Here is a 19,978-nt window from a genome sequence, read left to right as displayed (position 1 = left end):
ACCACTGGCATTTTTCACAGAACTAGAACAAAAAAATTCACAATTTGTATGGAAACACAAAAGACCCTGAAGAGCCAAAGCAGTCTTGAGAAAGAAACACAGAGCTGGAGGAATGAGCCTCTCTGACTTCAGACTATACTAGAAAGCTACAGTAATCAAGGCAGTATGGTACTTGCACAAAAACAGAAATATAGATCAATGGAACAGGATAGAAAGCCCATAGATAAACCCACGCACATATGGTCACCTTATCTTTCATAAAGGAGGCAAGAATATGCAATGGAGAAAAGACAGCCTCTGCATTAAGTGGTGCTGGGAAAACTGGACAGCTACATGTAAAAGAATGAAATTAGAACACTGCCTAATACCATACACAAAAATAAGCTCAAAATGGATTCAAGACTTAAATGTAAGGCCAGACACTATAAAACTCTTGAGAGGAAAACATAGGCAGAACACTCTATGACATAAATCACAGCAAGATCCTTTTGGACCCACAAATGGGACCTAATGAAGCTTCCAAGCTTTTGCACAGCAAAGGAAAACATAAAGACTAAAAGACAACCCTCAGAATGGGAGAAAATGTTTGCAAATGAGGCAACTGACAAAGGATTAATCTCCAAAATATACAAGCAACTCATGTAGCTCAATATCAATAAAACAAACAACCCAATCCAAAAATGGGCAGAAGACCTAAATAGACATTTCTCCAAAGAAGATATACAGATTGCCAACAAATACATGAAAGGATGCTCAACAACTAATAATTAGAGAAATGCAAATCAAAACTACAGTGAGGTATCACCTCACACCAGTCAGAATGGCCATCATCAAAAAATCTAGAAACAGTAAATGCTGGAGAGGGTGTGGAGAAGAGGGCACCCTCTTGCACTGTTGGTGGGAATGTAAATGTAAATTGATACAGCCACTATGGAGAACAGTAAGGAGGTTCCTTAAAAAACTAAAAATAGAATTACCATATGACCCACAATCCCACTACTGGGCATATACTCAAGAGAAAACCATAATTCAAAAAGATACATGCACCCCAATGTTCACGGCAGCACTATTTACAACAGCCAGGACATGGAAGCAACCTAAATGTCCATCAACAGAGGAATGGATAAAGAAGATGTGGTACACGTATACAATGGATTATTACTCAGTCATAAAAAGGAATGAAATTGGGTCATTTGTAGAGATGTGGATGGACCTAGAGACTGTCATACAGAGTGAAGTAAGTCAGAAAGAGAAAAACAAGTAGCGTATATTAACACATATATGTGGACTCTGGAAAAATGGTATAGATCATCTTATTTGCAAAGCAGAAATAGAGACACAGATATAGAGAACACATGTATGGATACCAAGGGGGAAAGGGGGTGGGGTGGGAGGAACTGGTTGATTGGGATTGACATATATACACTATTGTTACTAAGTATAAGACAGATAACTAATGAGAACATACTGTATAACACAGGGAACTCTACTTAATGCACTGTGATGACCTAAATGGGAAGGAAATCCAAAAAAGAGGGGCTATGTGTGTCTGTATAACTGATTCATCTTGCTGTACAGTAGAAACACAACATTGTAAAGCAACTATACTCCCATAAAAATTAAAAGAACGACAAAGTGAGACACTGAAGATAAGTTAGGCCATTAAGAAAACTCGGTAAGTGTAGATAAGGTACATACAGTAAGAACATTAAAGTTGTAACAAATTGGAAAAAGAGTTAGTCACATCAGTGTAGTCACTGGAAAGAATAATTTATTACTCTATGAGATAAATTCACAAAATACATAAAATAGCACTGTTCTGTAAAGGAGATAAGACAGGACAGCTATTTGTGAATAACGACATGCTTTTACTTATCAAATACATAGAGAAAAACTAGAATGTAGCATATTGCCAACATAAAATTTCCTTGATTTTCTTAATTTCACATTAAGATGATGAAGGACTTTTTGTTGTTGTTGTTACTTCATTTTGTTGCTGTTCTTTTTGTTATTGTAAAAAATGACTCTGCTGTGATATAATTGCTGCTTAGAAATAACAGCTCGTGACACAAATATGACACAACCCACATAATCAGACTACAAAGAGCTTTAGAGTATAGAAAGAAAAACCTTTCCATTTTATTTTGTAGATCTGTGATATTCATGACCAATGAACTTCCTGTGCCATAAAATAATACTAAGTATAAAAACCCTACCGCCTTCACCAGAAGCCTTAAAGATTTACGATATCTGTATAAGGCAGGAAGAGTGGTTGAGTTGAGCAAGGTTGAGTTGAAAGGCATTATGGTGATGAGTCAGGTATATTCAAAGATAGTCACAAGTAGATAAAGTTGAACAGTTCTTGTTATGCCAAGCAGGATTTAAACAAACTTTTTAGCTGAGTTTGCCCTTGTTACAGAAGAAAAGCTTTAAGGATGTTCCTGCATTGATTACTCTAGTCAGGGCGCAGTCACCGTCTTCTGCATTCAAATTTGTACTCTGCTTACACTTTTAAGCAGGAGATACACAACTTGTTTAGTGAAAAATTTTCTATTACACTGCACAGTAAAATACACCTAACAGAAATGACAGCTTACGACCAATGAAACCAGTAATTTAGGATGTGACATGGGCTCAGAGAAGTAAATGAGAAGTAGAACAGAATTTTTGTTTATAGGATGCAATTCTTTTAGGTGCTGTGAGAATTATTTTTTGTTAAGGAGATTCCAAATTAGTTGATTTTGGTGCCATTACCATCATTAAGTTTGGGGCCTCTGTGAATGTCCCTGGAATCTCTCTAAGAAACTATGAACTGAAGTAAAACAAATAGGGTGGTAGAATTTCTTGTAGTAATTTAAATTCAAGAATGACACTTGTCTTTTATGATTGACAGAAAAGTAGATGAAACACAAGGAAGAAACTGATGAATTTATAGAAGTTTCTCATAAGGATATGTTCTAGGGCAGGGGTCATTTGAAAGGAAGACAATGTGTGAAAGAGCCGATAGGCTTTCAGGGAGAGTGTGGAAGAATAGGACACTAGCAGGAAGGAGAGTGAAAGGGAAAGGGTCAGTGTGGAATTTAAGTAAATTGGAAGAGTGAAATAGGGAGAATGCTGAAGCATAGGAAAATTGAGGAGTTTAAAGACCGTACTTCTGTAGAAGATGTACTGGGAGGCTCTGAGACTCATGACGAGACATAACTAGAATCAGGACTTAGATAATCTAGAAAACAGAAAGAAGCAGGAGAAAAATGACAGAAAGTTTTTAACTCTCAAATATTGAAAAGCAAAGAACAATTTCTCTAAAACTATGGTACTTGATTGTTGGCTAAAATAATTTCTAATAATAATAACAGGAAGTTCTTGCTTTGCACGGTAGTGTGGGACTATACAGAGGACCATACAAGCTGAAATCAGGCAAAGTGATCATAATAATCAATGAAAAAAAACTACGGTTGTTCCATGACCTTTTTTTTGTCAAAACATTAAAAGTCTTCTTACTGTCAGCTAAAAATGAATAGGGTCAGGGAATGAAAAAAAGAGTAAGACTAATTGTACTTAGTACATTACACTTCATCTTTAAAACATTAGAAACAATGAGAATTAAGATGCTTTATTTCTTTGTAAAAAACTTATTAAGAGTAGCTTGAATAGTGCTTGCTTTCTTGTCATATAACTTATGATACAGTTCAAACAAATCTTTTCTATGCCTTGGCTAACTTTCACACTCCTAAGTGTGGATCAGCTTCCAACATTTTACCCTTCAAGCTTCCAATGTCATGAAATATTTCTGAGAGTTCATTTGATGTGAAGTGTTTTTTTGGCCAGTATCACTTCCTCTGGGACATCTTCATCTTTTCGTCACAGTGCTTTCCAATTTCACTTCCAGCATTTCATGTGTTTGCTTCACTTTCATCTTTGTTGGCCAGATCTCTCTTCTGACCATCCTTTTTTTTTTTTTTTTTTTTTGCGGTACGCTGGCCTCTCACTGTTGTGGCCTCTCCCGTTGCGGAGCACAGGCTCCGGACGCGCAGGCTCAGCGGCCATGGCTTACAGGCCTAGCAGCTCTGCGGCATGTGCGACTTCCCGGACCGGGGCATGAACCCGTGTCCCCTGCCTCGGCAGGCGGACTCTCAACCACTGCGCCACCAGGGAAGCCCCCTGACCATCCATTTTTTTAAATACAGATAGTGCTACTGTGTATGAACTGAATAACAGATATGCAGTGTTTGGTCAGTGACAGATTTTGAAAAAAGGGATATAATTGGTCATTGATCATGATGTGCATCTGTTTATTTACATAGACAGTTGTACTTAATGCAATTACTAATAGTTAATATATTGTGGTAACTGAAATTGGGGGGTTTGGTGTTATTTAACTAAACTATGGTAACTGAAATTTGTGTATATTAGAACGGTGCAAAGCAAGGACCACCTGTATTCATTGAGTTGTAACCATATGCCAGGTACTATTTTAACAGTCCCGTATGGATTATTTCACTTAATTCTGACCATAACCCAATAAGACTGTACTAGCATTATCCTCATTTTACACAGAGTATGACTGTAGATCTTTGTCTGGCCATATTATAGAATTAATTCTCCACACATTTAGGAGGATACAAATTTCTCACAGTCATGTTAAATCCAAAGCTCTTCTTCATAAATGCTGACTTAATACCATTAAAGAGTTTGAAATGACAAGTAACACATTCATTTGAAACGTATAGCTAGAGTAAAAAGTCAGGGTCTTATAATAGTAGGGAAGGAAGGTGAACACTTTGAGAAGGTGCACTAGCTCTTAGATAGTAGTGGGGTACCATTTAATAAAGTGAGCTGTTAGTGAACTAAGAGTTACATTTGGGTCCTGAAGGAGTTCATAAGTCCTTAACCTTCCTCTTCACCTCACCTATTTCAACGATCAACCTGTGATTAGGAACCAAGAGAATCTCTGCAATGGATAAAAGACTTTTTTCCTAGGAGACTGTGAGTTCCTTGAGGGGCAAGAGTGATATCTAGCAATCTTATTTATTTATTTTATTTTTGGCTGCGTTGGGTCTTCGTTGCTGTGCATGGGCTTTCTCTAGTTGCAGAGAGCGGGGGCTACTCTTCGTTGCAGTGTGCGGGCTTCTCACTGTGGTGGCATCTCTTGTTGCGTGGGATGCCATGTGGGATCTTCCTGGACCAGGGCTAGAACCCATGTCCCCTGCATTGGTAGGCGGATTCTCAACCACTGCACCACCAGGGAAGCCCCTCTAGCAATCTTTAGAGTCTAAACTAGTGCCTAGTACATATTAAGTACTCAATAAATCTTTGTACAATTAAGGAATAAATATTTACAGTTAGTTTCTTACCCCAAGAGAACCAAGAATAACTCAAGTTTGAAGTAAGACATGGGATTAGGCTCTAATTTCAGGGGAAATTAATTAAGTCAACAACTAATCAATTGGTAAAAATAATTAAATTTGGATTTTCTAAAATTTAAGCTTTGCTGCCAGTGTTGATTTTATATGCTTGATATTATTTCTGAAGAAAAGCAAAACCAAGTAATGCTGAGGGATTATTCCTTCAAAAGAGAAGTGCTATAAAAATCTAAACTACAATGGTTATGGAAAACTATACTTTTTACTATAAAATTCAACCTGCATATCATCTAGTTCCACAAATAACTTTCCCACATATTGGTTATATTTAATCACTTGTATCTGTGGCCTTAAATTAACAATGTCTTATTTTAAATTTAATCACTATTCTTCTGGAAACTAAGCAGGAAAGGTGTGGCTACTTTGCCACACAAATTAAAATGGAAAGAAGACTCAATTTCTTTGAAGGCAATTTATTAAAAGGAAATTAAAAGTAAAAACTTCACTTTGCTCTTTTAAAAATGTCTAAAACTAGCTAAAAACAAAAGAATCTCTAAGCCAATACTGATTTTAGAAAGTTATTAGAAAATTTCAATTTAGGGTCTCTTACAAAAGTCTCACTTATAAAGATCATTGCTATACAAAGCTTAAAATGATATATATGTTTATTTGCCCAAAAGTTTAAACAAGTAACTTCTATAGTACTTTAGAAATTAAGAAATTATGCAAAATAACTGAATTTTGTCAAGGATTGTACCATGAGATTATTCAAAACATGCATAAACTAGCTGGTACATGATTTCTTTATTTATTGGTATAACATATTGAATACTTGGGGTGAAATATGTATGGTTGAAGGGGATATTATGATAGAGATAATATGAATGGAAATACTAGTACCAGTTCTCAAAGAATATTTAGACATCATATATCAGTTAAACCAATGTCAATACCTAAAAGCTGAAGTCATTGATCAAATTATCTTTAAAATATTTTTCATTAAATAAAACTATTTTCCTTTAAAGAAGGACTATATTTTAAGAACTATGATGAGACAAAATCTTTTAAAAATATACTGCTGCTTTAAAGTGCTGATAATCAACTTAGAACATCTTAGGATTTTACAAATGGTAAATACTTGACCTATCTATGGTGCCTAATGTTCTCTTTGCATTTTCATTTCAGTAACACAGAATATTTAGTTTAGAAGTTCTGAATCACTACTAGAAAGCAATGCAGTTTCTCTGAAGGGGTACGTTTTGGGGGTATTTTTGCCAGCAGACAGATTTATCGCTGGTGACTTGATGTCTGTCTGTGACAAGACAGAGCAGGCAGGGAGGGTGTAGATGGGAGGCACATATCACACGGCTGGTCAAAGAGAAGTGAAGGGCAGTGGACCCAGGCAAACCACACAGGTCAGGAAGGGGCAGGCAGAGATGGTGGGCTGGGGGAGATGTGATTCCATAGGCTGCAGGACGAAGAGTCTCTAGGTGGGGGACAATGAAGCCAGGGAGACACAGAAGACAAAAATTATAAGAAAAGAACCACACATAGAGACTAAACGAGATGACAGAGGGAGAGTCGGAGAGCAATATACAGACCCAGGGAGAGCCATCCAGAGCACTGACCCAGACAGCTGACAGAGGAAAGGAGAAAAAGAGGACAAGTGAAGCACAGACAGCCATGGAAGGGGAGATCAATACTTAATATCTGTTTAAAAAGAATGAAGATCTCTGTCTTAGGTATCACTGGTCCCAACTTACTTTTCTAACAACTAGGGACATAGCACTAAGAGCCATGAGACACTGCTATGGGGACTGTAAAAATAATATCTCTCACAAATTAACGCATAACTTAAACAATTTTCAAGTACAAATATAAATCCATATTATTTGGTTATTTATCCAAAAGCATTCCAAAATAATTAAAACCTTTTTATCTTTAAAGGGAAAAGTTAGCTCAGTAAAAGGAGAGTTGCCACCTTTACTGCCAAATTCTTTGACGAATTTTTCACAAATTGGTTCAGAAAGCTGTAAAAAACATGGTGGCTATTTTTAATTTTTTTTAAAAGTGAGATTTCTGGAGTGAGACTACTTTTCACTGTGATTACTGGAAAACTGGAAAAGTCAAAAATCACAGGATAATATTGGACCTGATTAAGTATATATATATAATCAGGGCAAATATTGGTGATCTACATAAATATCATTCGTATAGTTAGATTATTTTAAATGAGTATTTGATCAGTTATTTCCCCAAAGTGCCTGATTCCAGCTAATTACAATGAATAATTCGCTGAAAACACAAGAATTTCTAGTGGTCAACTTTCAGAACACTCATCCCTGATATTAACTAATAATTATAAGGTAGCACAGAACAATGAATAGGGAGACTAACCTATGAATAACAGCTACAGTAATGAACAAAAACTGCCTGAAAAGTGCTATTTAGTTAATGAAAACACCACTTAAAGAATTAGAATGTATACCCTTTGAATGGAAGAAAGAGGAGTGCTAGAATTCTTGAGCAGTACATGTAGTCAAAAGTGGTACAGTATCATATATGCTAAGATGTCTTGAATTTTAAAGTCTGTTTACAAGGCAAAGTATAGATTTTCAATTACCTAATTAATTTGAGCTATGTCTAAAAACATACTAGACAACTCAATTTGTCTACACATTCTGAATGAAATATTTTTCATTGGTATCTTGAGAAGGAAGTGATTATTCACTAATAAAGAAAAGATATAACTCCTTAGTGTCATTTCCTCAAGATATGTTTTCAGCAATAAAGTGAAGTGAATATTTAGCAAATATTCAGTATTTTAGTCAGTGTAAACAGTCAGTCTGGATTATTTAAGCAAAGAAAAATTAGGGTTCCATTAATGGCCCCTTTCTATATCCAGAATAAGACAGGATCATCTAAATACAGTAAGTTTTCAAGTTTAATTCTTATCTCCTAAGATATCTACCTTGGTTCTTTTTTTCCCCCTTTTTCTTTTCTTCTTTTTTTTTTTAACCATTTATACTGTTAATTTTCTAAATTTTACACAGATTTACATCAAGTGTTCTAAGTAAGCTGAAATAAAAAAGAAAAAGCTATCTCAAGCCATGACAAAGGCAAGAAAAACTGAGATGGATACAAATTTGGGGAGGGAATATATTGACAGGAATCAGAGATCTAGACCGCATAGTTTTAATGAATCTAGGTTCATGTATTTCCTTAATGGTAGATGGAAAGAGCTTTCCATCCTGTGTGCCTGGTACAAAAGGGTCACAGGTATGTGAAAATACTCATCCTCTCACCCTTCAGGTCAGCCAGGAGGGGCTCTGTCCATTCAATTCTGGACATAAGCAACCTTCTCTTATGTCAAGGTTGCTTATGTCCAGAGTGCCATACAAATGTTATACTTTTCTGTACGTGTTGCTTAAGGAAGAGTGGAATAACTTTAATAACTTTCTGGTGACTATGCTTTACGGTTACCATAAACCTTAGAGGACTGGTAAAGTGGATCCGATGAGAAGGTCAGGTTTTCAAGAACCCAGAACAAGAGACTGCAGGGAGAACATAAGGGCGAAGATTTCAGACCTAAGTAGATACCCTGAAGTCTAGGAAAAGGATCTCTAAAGTCAGATAGGCAAATATGTACTGTCTTTGCCAGTGGGAAACAGGAGAAGATCAGGACTAGAAGGAATGTCCTAGAAGTGTCATCTTCTCAGAGAGGCCTTCCCTGGCCACCTTCCTAAAAATTCGAATCTGTCCCTCCACATACACACACTTCAGGTCCTTTCTTTTGTTTTCTATTTCTCCTACCAATGACCACTATCTAACATACTACACATATACTCTCCTTACTTATCTTGTTTATTACTGTCTGTATCTCCTACTAGAATGTAACCTCCACGTTGGGACCATTATCTGCTGTAATTCACTGCTATGTCCCTGGCATCTGCAGCAATGTCTGGTCCACACTGAATTCTTGTTGAATGAATGCATGCAGACTGAAAGCATATACCCAGACAGGCAGGGAGGGAGCACATTTGGACGGGGCTGAAAGTATGTGGGCCTGAGCAGCAGTACTTATCCACACCTAGGCCCAGTTAGAACCCACCTGGCAAAGAGTGGACTGTCAGTCATAGGCCAGCCGAAGCAAGCTGTGTCCAGACTTGTAAGAAGTCAGAAGATATCAGTGCTCTATAACCTTGTCTGCTTTCAAACACTGATATTTTGCTTCCCTTTCACCCAGAAGAATGTCTGCTCATACACAGTTAAAAATTATATTTGCTATTTTGGGGAAGCAACACACCACATAAGATCATTTCTAATTTCATCTTTACTGCTACCCTAGTTTCTTTCAGCTTTGTCTCCTGATTTCTATGTCCTACTGAACATTTTTCTTTTGACTATTAGTCTTCCTTTTGATTTCTCCATTATATTTTCTGTCTTTCTGTGACTACGGTTTTGTGACCCTTACCCATGTCACAGAGAACATAGGAAAACATGAATAACTAAGTTATTTGTTGTTTAAAAATAGAATTGGAGACAAGAAAATGGAAGGGAAAATATTTCTGCAAATGCTTTTTCCATTTCTACAGGATTAAAATAATCAATAATCGCTTTTAAATAAATGACAGTTTTAAATTCTAAAATGACTAATGAGAATATATAGTGCCACATTACATTTTCACAGTGCCTTCCTCTGGATGAACTTAAAATATCCCTCCAGATACTAAAAAATTGTCCTTGTAACATTTCATAACATTTCTATAAGTGAGGCAGATATTTGCTGTTGCCATTTTATAATAAACATAAACAACCAAAATGTGGGCTATACAATAAACATATATCCTATTAACCTATTATATGTTTCTCTGAATAACATGTTTTCAATGTGCCGATTTTCACTAGTACGAAATACTATTAAAATAAAGAAGTGGGGGAACCAGTCACTTGGCACGTATTCAAGATCCCTCAAATATCCACCGTTCACTATATGTTATAATAACTGAAAAGTCAGACTTCATTTTAAGTACAATATAAGATATAATGCTGACAATTCTTAAGTGTGGAGTTGTCAAGTATTACATTTGCTTTCAACAGAAAAATAAAAACAATGTGACTGTACTGAAAATAATTATCAGTGTATTTTAAGTACAATTAAAAAATTTTATTATACCTGCTTTTAAAATATATATGCACAGTTAAACAACATTCATAAAATAGAGCTTTTATGAGCATTAGATCTATTTTGGGGGTAAAGGGAAACGTATTTAGTAATAAAGGAAAAAATTCAATATTAAATGAGTATGTATTTTTACAGGTAATTTCATTGCTTTGACCATGAAACGTCTAGTCAAAAGATAAAAAGCAAAGTATAACAAGAAAAAGAACTTCGTAATTTAGAAATCTGGAAAAAAAAAGCCTTCACTAAATTGAACAGATAGTCTGGACATCCATTACTAACCTGTGGTCAGTACACATAGAAAATTTCAAATAATCTTAACAGTTTAAATTATAGTAACAGGGTTATTAATCAGAGAATTTCAAGTCTTTCAAAGGTACTTAAACAACATTTGCCATTTCTACTTGAATTTCCTGCCATCATCTCAACTATCATTATCTCAATTAAGTAGGTCATAAAACAATTTCATCATTTCTTGCCCATAATTGATTTCCCCTTCCAGCTCCCCTGTACTTCTGGTAATGACATTTTCATTATCCCAGTTACTTTTCATCGGAGCTTATCATTGTCTTCTCCCTCCCCTTACCTTCCACATTCAATCTGTTTATCATCAAGGAGTGTAGATTCTTCCCAAGTCATATTTGTTACAGCTCTCCTATCCTCTCTGTTCCCACTGCCACCACTCCAATTCACACCATCAACCACATATACTGGCTTTATTGTCACATCCTGCTGAGTCTACTGCCTCCGGCTTCTTGCTCCTGTTTTTTATTCATTTACTAAATTAATCTTCTTTAAAATTCCATTTTTATCACATCATAATAATGTTGATCATGTCATAAAAAATGTTCAACATTTTTTTAGGACTCTTTGAGGGAAATCGCTGATTTTGATTGAAAACCTGTTCAATTTTTATAAGTAGGTATGGAAAATGCTGGGGGTACTGGCCCTAACTGTTCTCTCAATTGATGCAACCTAGTGTTGATGCCAGATTCAAAAGGAGCAAACTACCCACTGGCAGAGGGCCAGGAAACAGTTTTTTTGGGGAAAAAAAAGTCATTATAAGCTATTGTTCACTGCTATGTCCCCAGCTTCCAGAACAGCATCTGAAACATAATAATTGCTCAATAAATATTTGAGGAATAAATGGATGCAGGTTTCCCCTACTATCTGAAAGTAGAGTAACTCCTGTGAAACCTTTCGTAAGCCAAAATGATGTAAAGTGAAGAAGCAACTACCTTAGGGCACTCTTGCTAGCGGATGCCCAAAATAAATCGAGATAAGGCACAGAGGCTTACATGCACAGTTAAGCTATGGCAACTTGATGTTGAGATGCAGAGTGTAGTTCCCAGAGAAGGAGCTTAGTGGTGCCACTCTTGCAGCTCAGGGTACTTGCTGCCTCTATAACGGCTCCCTGAAAACAAATGCTGAATGCTATTTTTGCTTTCACCTTTCTTCCTAAAAGCAAAAATCCTCTTTGGATTTCCTTCTGTTAATGAAAACAGGTACTAATGCAGGTCTTTCATAAAAGTGAAGTGGCATAAAGTAAGCTTTCATAAAGTGGGGGACAACTGTGTATGCTGCGGAGTGTACAAGAAATCTCCTTTTGATTTAAGCCAAATTTGTTGGAATAAACACCTACAGGAAATAGAAGGTTACAGAAAGTAGCAAGTTCTGTTCTACGAAAAATTTGGTCAGAGAAGAGCTGAATAGTATAAGCTTAAGTATAAGCTCAGAGAAGAGCTAACAACTTAGTATAGGATCAAATGAGTGTGATAAAGAAGAAACAATATCTTATCTTTGGTAAACTGTACCACAAAGTCTAATGAGGTAGTAGAAGAGAAAGGGTAGAAATAAATTGTCTTCAAAGAGCATTTTAATGCCTTTTTTTGAAAGAGTTGCTCTTAAACCCTAAGGTATCAGAGAAAAGAAGAACCTTACAAAGCCTTAGTCTCAAAAAAAGTTAAGGTTTCTTTCTGCTTAGGCTTGAGCGACCACCAGAGTTGAAGTAAGCCTGTTGTATTAATTATCTACTGCTGTGGAACAAGTCGTCTCCAAAATTCACAGCTTAAAACAAAACACATTTATCAGTCCCAGCACCTGAGGGTCCTGGATCTGAGTGTGGCTTAGCTGGATGACTGGCTCAGGGCCTCTAACAAGGCCACAGTCAAGGTGTTGGCTGAGGTTGCAGTCATCTCAAGGCTCAACTGGGAGGGGATCCTTTTCCAAAGTCACTCTCGTGGCTGTTGGCAGCCTTCAGATCATCACTGGCTCTCAGCCAGAGACACCGATTCCTTACCACATAGGCCTCTGCATGAGCAGCTCACAACATGGCAGCTGGCTTCCATCAGAGGGAGCAAGCAAGAGGACAAGCAATAGCCTGAGATCTGCCAGCATTCACTGGTATTACCATGCTCCCCACTATCCTTAAGCAGCAGGCTTGATAGAATGGTGGAATGACTTTTTGAACAGTTACAGTGCCTGGTTAGGTGACAACACCTTGTAGAGCTGAGACAATGTCCTCCCAGGTGTGTTATGTGCTCTACATCAGCCTTTAATACACTGTGATGTTTCTCCCAGATCTCGGAATGAGGAGTAGAAATGGGGCTGGATTCTCTTCTCAATACCCTTAGTAATCTACTAGCAAAACTACTGCTTCCCATTCCCATGACTTTAGGCTCTGTTGGTCTAAAGGTTCCATACGGAGGAATGCTTCCATGAGGTGTCACAACGATTCCACTGAACTGAAAGCTGAAACTGCCATCTTGCCACTTTGGAATCCTTATACCACTGGATTAACAAGCAACAGAGATTGTTACTATATTGGCTAGGGTGATTGATCCTGATTACTAAGGAAAAATTGAGTTGCTACTACACAATGGGGGTAAATAGGAGTGTTTGTAGTGCAGGAAATTCTCTAGGTCATCTGTTAATGTTTTCTGTGATTCATGTCAATAGAAAACTACAATAATGCAAGTCAGGCAGGACTGCTAACAGCCCTGACCCTTCAGAAATGAAGATACAGGTCATCCCACCAGGCAAGAGACCATGACCAGTTGAGGTGTTTGCTGAAACCAAAGAGAATATGGAATGAAGGTAGTTACACATACCAGCTACAACTACATGACCAGTTGCAAAAATAAGGAATGTAATAGTTATGAGTATTTCCTCATTTTGATATGAATATATATACTAAATATTTTTGTTTTCTTCTCTCTTATTCCCTTAACATCTCATGTAAGATGTGTCAATAGTTATTAGCTTTATCTCTCAGTATTTAAACTACAGGATACCAAAGATGAGAAGAATGAACTATCAGCCAAGGACAAAAAATGGGCTTTGTATCCTCCTTCTTAGTGTGTTTTCGATTGTACACGGGATAGTTGTATCATGTTAGGTGGAAGCAAGACTTCATTAATGTCTTCGTTTGGAGATTTTCTGGTTTAAGGAGATGTATATGAGTGCCAAGTTGACAAGGGGTGAACTGTGGAGGCTCTGTAATGTGGCAATTTGGCTAGGTTGAACTACATTTCCCAGAATTCCTTTTCAATCTGTGTGTCTCCAGTTAGAATGGTACAAACGGGAGACTTCTGTGGGAAATTTGGAGAGTTAAAGTCAAGCAGCAACAATTTCAAGCTCACACATGTTGTTTATCTGCTGGTTCACTTGGTGGCACAAGGCAGTGGTTACCAGGACAAAGGGCACTGGCTTCTACAGGACACCCATACCACCAAGGACAGAAGCCACAAGAACTGACATGGGTTTAAGTCCATCTTCATGGGCTCCAGCTCATGCTTATGGGTTCCAGCTCATTCTTGCTCTCCACCCCTTTACATAACATCTTCCCTTAACAACTGTCTGCTCTGTAGACTCAGCTCCAGCATCGCTTGCCAAGTCGACATTCTTATAGAGACTGCGTAACCAGCTCTGATCAAATCCCAGGTCAAATCTCTGTAATAAATCCTTTACTATATATAGTCAATCCTCATTATTTGTGAATTCCATATTTCTGAATTCACATACTTATTAAAATTTATTTGTAAACCCCCAAATCAATACTCATGGTGCTTTTGTGGTCATTTGTGGATATGCACATGTGCAGCGTGGTAAAAAATTTGAGTTGCTCAACACACACATTCCTAACTAAGGTGAAACAAGGCCATGCTTCGCCTTCTTGTTCCAGTTCTTGTACTGTAAACAAGTGTCCTTTTCGCAGACTATTTAGTGCCATGTTTTTCACATTTTTGTGCTTTTGTTGGTGATTTTGTTCTCTGAAATGGTGTCCAAGTATAGTGCTGAAGTGTTAAGACAGTGATGTGTCTTATGGAGAAAATAAGTCCCATTAGGGCATGAGTTACAGTGCTGTTGACTGTGAATTCAATGTTAGTGAATCTACAATATATATTAAATAAGGCGTCTTTAAACTGAAACACTCATAAAACAAAGTTATATATTGGTAGGTCGATGAAAATGTGACCAGAAGCTTGCAGGAACCTAACCCTGTATTTTCCCTAGGAGTGATGATTCAGTATTCACTAATTCAGTGTTCTCAGAGACTTTATAGAACATAATCACTGATAATAAAGACAATATATTGTAATTAATGTACACCACACACACACACACACACACACACACACACACACACACACACTGTAGCATATGTATCACCTAGTAGTCTGTTGCTCTGACTGAACCCTGATTGACAGACCTGAAAGGTTTAGTTATAATGATAGTGAAGCTCAGTTCAAGTTTAGGTATTAATGATGGTGAAATTTAATTATAATAATAGTTCTTTACCTAGTAGTTGAACTGTTCTCCAAATTATTTCCTTCAAATATGTAAACATGTATGCAACTTTGCTTAGCGATTAGCTATCTTTTATGGTTGTTATATGAGGTAGTTCATGTTCAAAACTTCTACTCATTCTCTGGCATCTATGACCAAAGCAAACCCATTTCTGTTCTGTAACATAACCAGACACCACTGCTCAGTTTGTGTTTACTATCAAAATTGTGAAAGCCAAAATCAGAAAATAATGAAAAATGTCACTCTTTCCTCTTCCCTAGAGATTAGAGACTAAAGTAACCCACCTTTTAGGATGGAAATCAATGCCACTCTTCAACTGTCTGGAGCTTGCCTGCTTCCTCAGGTGCTCACCCCGCTACCTCTTTTCTTTCAGTGGACAGGCCAGTCTTGTCTTTGCCCCCTATGAGTATCTTCCGATTCGTTCCAGCCCTTACTCCTTATACTGCTCTGTTTCTTTTGCCTAGAATACCACCCTGAATGTCCTCCTATAATCCAAGTCCTATCTAACACACAAGGTCCAGCCAAAATCTTTTACGTGAAAAACTTCTCTAGACTCTAGGCCACAGCAATGTCTCTTCTCTGAACTCACAGTCTTGACTGCCTATTGGATCACTGAATTGGTAATCAATCAGAGACAAATACTCTGAGATCCTGTACAGCGATCCAGTCCTTGTCCTAATTTTCAATTTATGTACATCTAATCTCCCTAAGCTTCAACAGCAACTGTCTAAATTACTCTCACGTTGTTTCATGTATTCATCTTTACAGAGTTGGATGGTAAGCCTCTTCAGCTACTTAATGCACTTTTGGTAGTAGGTCAGACCCATGCTGTATGTTACCAATAATTCATTCAAAGATTCAAGGCAGAACAACATGCTTAATTCACAAAATAGAATTCCACATTTCATTAGCATATTTTTTCACCTTAATAAAAAGCACTCTATACACCTCTCATCAAACACATACCTGCTGAGACTCGGGGACAGTCAGGCAGCATGGACTCCACTGATGTGTCTAATGGTTCTGAGCTAGAGACCCAATTACAACAGTTCTGCAATGTAATAGAGACAATGTTCTGTTGAAACATAATTTAAGGCAAGACCAACTTGTTAGGCTGTAGAGATTAATTTATCCTATACAATCAACCACTATAAGTATACTCTATTTTCCATACTCTGTAAAAAATTCTCTTATGTAAATAGTCAGTAATTATTCATGACCAATATGACTGTAGAAAAGAGTTCATCTTCTACAATTCAGCAAGTTATCTGTCCTGATATTAAGAAGACATGTAACCTTCTGTGAACTATGATGCAATATACTCATAAGAGAAGGCTAGGATTTTAATTAAAGGAAATTGAAAAGGGTATCTATTTTAAACTTTTAGATGGAAATAAATATTAATTTGAACATGTGAAAGAATAGTGATATTTTAAAACTATATTCTTTGTCTTTGTAATACTAGAGGAAATAAATTTTGCAATTACTCCTCAAAATCTGGCCCATATAAATATACTATCATTTAATTTTTACTTCAACTTGGTTCAATGAAGGCTTTATCAAACAGTTCAAAAGAAACACAACCTGGTGAATTGTAGCTGTGTGTCTGAGGACACAAAGGCTTCAATATTAAGAATAAACCTCTAAGATAATGATGATTTACAACTCAGACAGATGAAATAAAAATAATCTATATTCCTTCCATACATTTTAAGTGTGTATTTGAAGTCTGGCTTTAAAAATGTGATTAACCTCATATGGCTTTAAAAAAATTTCCAACATACACACGTGCACACACACACACACACACACACACGCAGACAGACACACACACAAACACAATGAATTTCCAGACAGATTTTATTTTAAAAGAAATCATCCTATCAATCATATTGGAAAAATTGCTGATTGCTATTCTGGTAAACAAGCATGTATTGTGTATTTTTAGATGCTTGCTGTCCTGGTTGTGCACCATGGAATCCGTCCTCACTGTGGAAAGATCCTTGACTGGTAGATCAAGTGTCTTATTGTATTTCCTTAATTCATTCTGTCTGGAAGAAGATGTCAGCTGTGTTGCAGTGAGGAGAGAATTTCAAAGGCCCCAGTCCCCACCAATAAAGGCCGAGGAATGGCTTTTGAATAGATTTGTCAAGGCAACCCTACTGTTCTGGGACCAGGGAGAGCAGGAATAACATAAAGGAAGGGTTGCTGTATGAGATTAGAAAGTGAAGTTCACAAAGCATGGCAGATTTTTGTAAGAAACAGTAGATCAATGAAACTATTGAACTGTGCGGAAAAAAAAAAACACATGAAAACAAACACAACATCTAGTAATGTTCTTAACTGCTTTGCTTTCTCTCTTTTTACATTTAAAATGGATAAAATATTACTATCTTCATGTATTATAAAAGCTTGAGGGTTTAAAGTGGATATGTATTCTATAATTTTCACTCCTAATCTTAATTAGCAGCTGAATGCAAAATTATACAATGTAAGGGAGAAGAAATTATAAAAGAAATAGGGTTTTAGAAGATATTTCGTACATTTGAAATAAATAAAATTAATATTACTATTGATAGAATACCACCTCAGAGAGTTCTAGATAATGCAGAAGATTAGCACACAATTAGCCAGCTTTTATATACAGTGTGACACTTGCTTGTAAGAAATGAGTATTCTCCAAAGCAGTGTCAAGATATGTAAATGGATGATTTGTTTTATCATTCATCACAATCCCTAATAAATTCAAAAATCATGACTTCTATAGGTACTAAAAATAGGTTTCCAATGATACAGGGAGATAGCTTCAATGAAGAATGACTTTCTCTTTCTCTCTCTTTTTCTTAAACAATTTAGTCTTTTCAATGACAGCAATTAGCTCTACCGACAGACAGGCAGCGATTAGGTATATATTTTAATTATTATTCATCTTAGTAGTACCTCCAAATCTGATGAAAGTCGGCTATTACCCAGGTGATATGTCAGTCTTAATACTGTTCACTTACACTTCACATATGTAAAACTATGTCTTATAGGATATTTCCAGTATTAGTAACAGTGATGGTACATTATAGTATTAAGGCGATTAGTCATTTTCTAACTCATCATTGACATTAAAAGCTGAACAAAATGGATTTTATCCAGGTCATCTTTAACTCAAACATTTAAAACAAAATACAGGTTTACATTTTATGATCCTGAAATTTCAGTTTTTATCTAGGCACATGTTTAGGCTTTGATCTCTCATAAAAGTAGGGTAGAAAACAAACATCCTATAATTAAAGTAAATGTGTCCAAAAGTTCTCTGCAATGACAAAGTACTGGTATAGAATTGTAAAGGTTTGATACCATAAGTTGACACATACGTATGGTGTGTGCATGTTTGTGTGACATTTCTATCCCACTGGGAAAAATATAGAGAGAAAAGGACAAAACAAGCTAAAAATATGTTTGCCATATGATAGAGTATAATGAAACAAAATAATGTAAACAAACTGGGAAATATATGTAAAGAAGGAAATATGAGAAAGACATACGGTCATTACATATGAATTCAATCTATCTGAAATTCCATCTTATCAAATGGAACCCCCTTGTCTGAGATGTGTTTTTATAGTTTAGAAACCAAATCTCTTTTCACTGTTTTTCTAATGCTTATTTTATCCCTCTTCTCAATGCCCCAATTTGCACCCTATCCCAGTTCTTCAGTTGAGATGAACACTAGCTAAGTGTCTTGGATGACAACAGAAGCAGCCCACTAGGAAGGCCCTATCTAAACCCAGATCATGCTGGAGTGTGTTCCCAGACCTCAGAGATCTTATTCTCAGTTGCCCTGAGCAGACAACAAGGCATGCTGGACTAGAGGTACCAACAGAGCCATGCTTGAGCCTCAGATGTAGCCCCGCCTCATCCCGACCAACAAGCAGAGAGAAAGAAGCCCTTGGCCAGAGCCAGCAGATGGGGATGGATCCTGTAACTACAATTTCTCTGGGTCTGAGGGAATAAGAGAAAAAAAGGCAATACAGTGAGTGTCTTAAAGTTAAGTGTTTTCAACTTTAAAGGTCTTTTACTCTGAAATTATGACTTTAAAATTAAAATTAAAACTTTAGGTTTTTGTGGTTATAAATTGCCTTCTTCGTGAAATCCAAAAGTTTGGGAGCTGTTAGTATAAACTAGAAGTGCCTATAGGCCAAAACAGTGCTGAGTGACTATTTAAACCAAGGTTGACAACATTTCAGTGTAGATATGAAATGAATCAAAACATTTTATAAAAACTTTACAACTTAATATATTATGTTTAAAGAGAAAAGTAGGTACTAGGTATTCCTGTGCAAGATATTTGGAAGTATTTGGAGATGCATGTTGCCCTGGTTGAGCGTAGATTTTTATTCATTTTTATGAGTTATAAATCATCAGTGTCTAGAGGTTGATGCTTAATATGGAAGGCATTGTGTCCTCCTCAGACAAGAACAACTACTGCTTATCAGGTTGTGTTTCCAGACACTCAGAACTGAATGGTGATGGCTAAGGGTTCATGACTATCATGTAGAACCATACATCTGGCTTGGCTGGAGACTTTCAGAGGCCAGGGGTATGTCAGGAAATGACATTCACCCACTCAGCC

The 19,978-nt window shown here is 36.6% G+C and overlaps 1 protein-coding gene across 3 annotated transcripts in view; it reads right to left on the bottom strand.

The window, feature by feature from the left end:
- The window catches only part of ARB2A (ARB2 cotranscriptional regulator A), a 425,303-nt gene that overhangs the window by 124,492 nt on the left and 280,833 nt on the right, over positions 1-19,978 (bottom strand). For all 3 annotated transcript variants that reach the window (XM_060009155.2, XM_060009157.2, XM_060009156.1), the window contains one exon: positions 16,321-16,405. In XM_060009155.2, the coding sequence (XP_059865138.1) occupies positions 16,321-16,405 (85 nt within the window). The remainder of the gene's footprint in view (positions 1-16,320; positions 16,406-19,978) is intronic.

Source organism: Delphinus delphis, chromosome 3, assembly GCF_949987515.2.
Source record: "Delphinus delphis chromosome 3, mDelDel1.2, whole genome shotgun sequence".
NCBI classification, from domain to species: Eukaryota; Metazoa; Chordata; class Mammalia; order Artiodactyla; family Delphinidae; genus Delphinus; species Delphinus delphis.
This window is presented reverse-complemented; position numbering and strand designations above follow the sequence as displayed.